Source organism: Ascidiella aspersa, chromosome 6, assembly GCF_963924565.1.
Source record: "Ascidiella aspersa chromosome 6, kaAscAspe10.2, whole genome shotgun sequence".
In the NCBI taxonomy this organism is placed as follows: domain Eukaryota; kingdom Metazoa; phylum Chordata; class Ascidiacea; order Phlebobranchia; family Ascidiidae; genus Ascidiella; species Ascidiella aspersa.
This window is the reverse complement of record NC_139452.1, coordinates 30,900,688-30,906,769: the sequence shown is the minus strand read 5'-3', so window position 1 is coordinate 30,906,769 and position 6,082 is coordinate 30,900,688. Positions and strand designations below refer to the sequence as shown.

Sequence of the window (6,082 nt, the reverse complement as noted above, 5' to 3'; positions counted from 1 at the left end):
AACTAACCCGATGATTCGTTTGATTTAGACCTTCTCGTCAAGGCGGGTGCGGGGCTGTTATGGGAAGACTTCCTTCAAATCCGGGACAAACGAGAGTCACTTACAAGAAGTCGCCCAGGAACGGTGAGGAAAACATGTTTATTAAGCACAACCCAACATCATTAGGAGATCATGGCCGTGTCAACCTTACTACAGATTTATTTTATAGAAACAATTAAAAGAAAGTCGCGCAATTCTTTTGAAAAAGTTTCGAAAAACGTAAAAAGAGTAAGAACAAAAAAAGCTTTGGCTTTTGTGACTAAAACAGGTTTCAATAAAAAAAACGACTTTTGTCAAAACATTAAATTGTTTTTTTTTTAGCCCTGAATGATCTAAAGAAATAAAAAACATAAAACGAAGAGATTTAACATCTTCATTTAGGTGTACAACGCGAAACTAACATTTAATTAGGAAAACAATGTTTTCATTTAATTGTAAATGTGAGAAGTTATTTTAAATTAACATTCAGACTACAACTACATTTTTTCCACAGAGCGTCGTCCTTACGACTACAACCAGGTGATCGCGATGTCGATTTTGTTCTACGAGGCCCAACGTTCCGGGAAACTCCCCAGGAACAATCGGATTCCTTGGAGGGGAGACTCGGGACTCACCGATGGCTGTGACGTCAGAAAGGACCTCACTGGGGGGTGGTACGACGGTGAGTGGAAATAAGAACTAAAAGAAATTGTATGGAGTAAAATGCTAAAAAAACATATATACTTTATATTAGAAAAAATACGGGTAAATAAAGAAGAGTGAACTTCAAAAGGTATAAAAAAAATTGTAATAAGTAAAAATATAGTAGAAATTTATTTACACGAGTTTAATCCACTCATAACCTTGACTTTCAGCTGGTGATCACGTTAAGTTCGGGCTTCCAATGGCTTGGTCTGTAACCACTCTTGCCTGGGGAGTTATCGAGTTCGAACGAGCTTACAAGGATTCAGGCGAGTACAACAATGTACTCGACTCGCTCAAGTGGGTCACCGACTACTTCCTCAAGGCGCACACGGCCAAGTACGAGCTGTACGGACAGGTGAGTTGGTTTGGTTTGGGTGACCGCTAAGTAGTTTTAAGAGACCGCAAGTGTTTGATTTAAATACCAAAAAGTTGCAAGTCCAAAATTTGGGAAACCGCTGGCTTAAAAAAACACTGGGGTTTTTCAAAGTTTTTAACTTTGAACCCGTTATATAGTGTCTAATAATAATAGCCTTTGTCTGTACAAATTTTGTTATTTGGTGGTTGCATAGTTTTTTTATCGTTTTTTACCAAAGTAACTAGTGAAATTTTGCCTTTTTTGTACAATTGTAAACCTAAAACATGTTTTACTTCAAGATGTGTTTGGTTGTAATCGGGCAATCATCGTGATTTTTGTCGCTTCAAAATATGCCGGTAACCTTTTAAACATATAAAGATCGGAAAACTATTACTGAGTTGTGTTTTTACAAGACATAGGCTAGGCATTTACCCGAATTAGAATTTTTTAGCTTCTAAACAAACTTATTGATGTTTCTCAGTGTATTTTACCACGGACAAACCTCTTACAACAAAGTTACTTGCTTGATAGGTCGGAGGCGGTCAGGCTGATCATAGTTACTGGGGGAGAGCTGAAGAGATGACGATGTCACGACCAAGTTACAAGATCACCAAGGACAACCCTGGCACCGAACTAGCAGCTGAAACTGCTGCAGCTATGGCGGCTTGCTCTGTCGTCTTCAAGAAGACCAACCCGAGTTACGCGGCAAGACTTGTAAGACACGCGAGGGAGTTGTACGAGTTCGCTGATAAGTACAGGTGAGATATGATGGAAGAAAAACTCTACTTTATTAATGTAGCTGTTAATGGGTGTAGTGGTTGTGTAAATTACCGGAGGAAAAATTAAATACCTTTGACACAAATGAGTTTTTCCGTGTTTAATAAGGCTACTAATGAACGTTTACGGCTGTACTGTCGTTGTAAATTTGAAGTACGTTTTATAAAATAGAGACACACTTTCTTTCCTAAACACTTAACATATAGGCCTACTGGCCTACAGTTAAATCTAGTTAACTTAACTTTACGTTAACAATATGTGTTGCTCCAGGCGTTCCAAGTTTATTTTGTTGATTATGTTGACCTGAAAAAATTCAATACTTTAGGGAAACTTAAAAACCTAACTTTGTCACATAAAACAAACTTTTTCGGTTAACAAAGTATAAGTCCTAGCTAATTGTGCTTTAACAAACTCATCCTTTAAAACCTGGTTATCTAGATGCATACATAGAAAGCTGTGCGTTCAGTTAACTTCAAACCGCACCTTCATACCTAACGGGCTACCTACCCTTAACCCTTTCCGTTTTAAAAGTAGAATCCCGGGCCAATTGTACGTTAACAAACAAAGCTAACAACTTAATATTCCATTCAGGCGTTCATACCACACTTCGATACCCGACGTGACCGCTTATTACCGATCCTACTCTGGCTTTAACGATGAGCTGGTGTGGGGAGCTTTGTGGCTCTACCGTGCAACCGGGATGCAGAAGTACCTCACTGATGCAAAGAACAAGTACAGGACTCTTGGTGGAGGAGCAACTCCTAAGATGTTCTCCTGGGATGATAAAAGAGCTGGATCACAGGTGAGAGCCGGGTTTCGAACCCGGGGGCTTCGGAATTTAGAACAGTGATTCGCCTTTCGGAAAGATTGTAAGGGTTATCAATCAGTAATTATATTGGTCGCATTCAATGTTAATCCGCGACATAGCATAGCATAGCAAGCACACATCATATATATGACCTTCTAATCAAACAGTATTAAAATAATCTTTGTTATTTTCCATCAATAAAGTAATCACCTTAATTCAACATAATTTGAACTTTAGTCTTAGGCCTGGGTCGCATTTCATAATAAAGCTAAATTTGTTTTGCCTTTAACTTTCCTAAATATCGTTTTATTACAAAATCCACGTAATTTATTAAGTTGTAATGAGAACAAACAAACTTGTGAAACGCAAATAAATAATTGTATTTTAATGCTGAAAGCGAGTAAATAGCACAACTGGGCTTTAATTATAATATAACCATATTAAGACACATCGTTTCCACAATTAACTCACACCATGTGTTACTTGTAGGTTCTGCTGGCCAACTTCACAGGAGAGCGTCAGTACATCAACCACGTCCAAGCTTACCAGAACTTTCTCAAGACCGCTTACAAGACTCCACGAGGGCTGGTGTGGCTTGATCAGTGGGGATCCAACAGATACGCAGGTGAAGCGGCAATCAGTGATATTAGTTGCACTTTTTAGCACTTTGTGCCTTCGGGAAGGCTTACATAAGTTAGAAGTAGGCTACGATTGCTAGTAAGTGTGTCGATAACGCTGGTCAATAGAACTTTTAGAAATTAAGAGCTGGACGATGATGTGTAATTTAATTTCGTCTTCATATAGCAATGTAGTTCCCCTTTAAATAAATGATTAGTTTTTGTATCCTGTTATCCATTGTGAACTTTTAACTACAGAAAGGTGACATTATATTTACAAATGTGCATGAATGGTTTCAAATTAGCGCACTTTTAACGTCGCTTCCAATTTCATTAGCTTTGGATAAGCCACATGTTAAGTGTATTTGACAATGTGACAATGTGATGCTAAATACAATGTAATATATTCTTTCACCTTAACTGCAATCTATACTAAATTCAAGTGAATAGTAGCAATAATCATCGTGAATCATTGTTATATTTTATTATTATACAATCTTAGGCGCAAACCAAACCTACAAAACTGATTTTTGTTTCATTGCCGATATTTCTGTTTTATTCAACTCTTTTAACACAAGACGTAGAATGAATAGAAAAGCCCATAGAAAAGTGAGTAGCAAACGTTCGCACGGGCTTTAATATTCTTGAAATAAGCTATTGCTGCCAGGCATAATATATAACGGAGAGTTGATCTCCAGCGTAAAACATATTTTTACTTACATTTACTGCTGGAAGAGCAACGCTCCGTTATATTTAATATTCTTATTACTACGCCATACTACAACCTCCAGCCATCATTCTCTAATCCTTACGCACTTGATTTAACCAAGTTTGTTTTTTGTCTTGCTTCTGCAGCCAACGCAGCCTTCATCGCCCTGGCAGCCGCCAAAGTACCTTCGATGCCGGGGAAAAACAACCTGGTCAAGTTCGCACAATCTCAGATTCACTTCATGTTGGGGGGGTCTGGTAGGAGCTACGTCATCGGGTATGGAAGGAACCCCCCCAAGAGACCCCACCACAGGGGAAGGTGAGTGTGACCTTGGGGTGACATTGGGGCAGAACTGACCACGTGGTGGCAGTAAGTAGCGTATATTTTTAATTGGGGGGGAAAACACTTCTTGATTTTTTAAAAAGTCCTTTTTCTAATTTTTAGTGTTTTATTTTATGTTTGAAACGAAACAGTAAGAATCGGAATTCAACAACTTTTGTCCTTTAAAAATTAAGCCAGGTTAGCCCGGTTTTAAATATAGTGTTCTAGACGCCCAATTTAAAATCCATGCTCTTTCCTTTAGTTCTTGTGGAACGCTTTTCCACAGTAAACTGAAGAAACACATAAGTTTATAAATACTACAATTACATTTTAAATTCTTATATACTAGGTACCACAACTCTTTACCAGCATCTTAACTTTCAGTTCTTGTTGCGCTTTCTGAATGAACAGAAACACTTAAAAAGCCCTTCTTATTATATACTAGGAAGCAAAGCTCTTCTTATCTTAACTCTATTTCCTTTCCTTTAGTTCTTGTGGCGCTCCACCATCTGAATGTTCATGGGGCAACGCTTTCCACAACAGCGCTCCCAACCCGTACGTACTTTACGGTGCGCTTATAGCAGGTCCTGACCGTAAGGGCAAGTACGTGGACGACCGGCAGGATTTTATCGCCAATGAGGTCGCTACAGACTACAATGCAGGGTTCCAATCCGCTCTTGCAGGTAAGATCACGAAACTAGGCGTAGATTTTATATTAGGAAGAAATAATTTTAATTAAGTTATGGGATGAAAATGAGAGTTTATAAAACTTTTTTAAAGTTAACGTGCGAGAATTAGCGGGGTACTACTACTATATACTGTGGAATTTTGCTTTTTGCTAGTTATTTTTGGAGTAAAAAAATAATCCCGCTCAAATTCGTTAGCGAAAAAATCACATGTATTTTTTTGAAATAATATTGTTTTAATTTTTATTTTCAGGTTTGAAATACTTTCAAATCTTGAAACGACGTGGATGAGAAAACATTTCTGGCTGAAATATCAACAATGTCGATTTATAATTTGCTAATTTAACCCGTAAAGTTTTGCGGTAATTTAATCTATTTAAAAAACGCCTTTGAAATTCTGTTTCAATAAATTTATATACCATGAAATATAATTGTGTTTAGTAAAAAGAGTTAAGCGGAATATAGAATTATAATGTTTAATGATTTTGTTGAAGAAATTGCGAAAATCGTAAAAGCTAAAATGCACGAAATACATCATTATACTGCTGATTGCACCAAATAAGTTTGCTACAGATTCACACATAAACATTCTGGTGAAAAAATATATTAAACAAGTATATAGAAAAAGGTGCGGCTGTATAAAATGGTAATAAATTGTTCCACCAAGCTTAGAGGTTGTTGTTGTTGGTTACATAATAAAGCTCTAGTTTCCAAGCATTATAAAATGTTATACATACTAAGGTTGAAGAAAAATGATTCGTTTATCCTGTTATATGACGAGCTTTCGCACAACAACAACCGTGCTTCATTAGGCCAAAGTAAGAATAAAACGGTGAAAACAAGTGAAGGTTTCGCCTTTTTTAATTCTTTTACTCCTCCCTGATCAAGCACGGTTGTCAACATTACATTATACAATAATTTGTCGCTAAACATGGCTGCCTGATTTCCTATGAAAAAACAATATTTAGTTATGTTTTTAGATCAAACCATAATATAAAATTGTGGGTACTTTTACTTGAAGATAATTTATCACAGAAGTTTTTAAACGAGCAGTTAATGTTGATATGTCATCATGGTAATGCCGTA

General features: G+C 37.0%; 1 protein-coding gene across 1 annotated transcript in view; it reads left to right on the top strand.

Annotated features, from left to right (window-relative positions):
- Positions 1 to 5,387, top strand: part of LOC146141276 (uncharacterized) — a 17,962-nt gene extending 12,575 nt beyond the window's left edge. Inside the window, exons 23-31 of the mRNA XM_083392865.1 lie at positions 29 to 123; positions 533 to 700; positions 894 to 1,078; positions 1,610 to 1,836; positions 2,447 to 2,657; positions 3,153 to 3,288; positions 4,136 to 4,307; positions 4,800 to 4,993; positions 5,250 to 5,387. Of these exons, the coding sequence (XP_083248991.1) occupies positions 29 to 123; positions 533 to 700; positions 894 to 1,078; positions 1,610 to 1,836; positions 2,447 to 2,657; positions 3,153 to 3,288; positions 4,136 to 4,307; positions 4,800 to 4,993; positions 5,250 to 5,287 (1,426 nt within the window). The 3' untranslated portion in view covers positions 5,288 to 5,387. The remainder of the gene's footprint in view (positions 1 to 28; positions 124 to 532; positions 701 to 893; positions 1,079 to 1,609; positions 1,837 to 2,446; positions 2,658 to 3,152; positions 3,289 to 4,135; positions 4,308 to 4,799; positions 4,994 to 5,249) is intronic.
- The last annotated feature ends 695 nt before the right edge of the window (positions 5,388 to 6,082 follow it).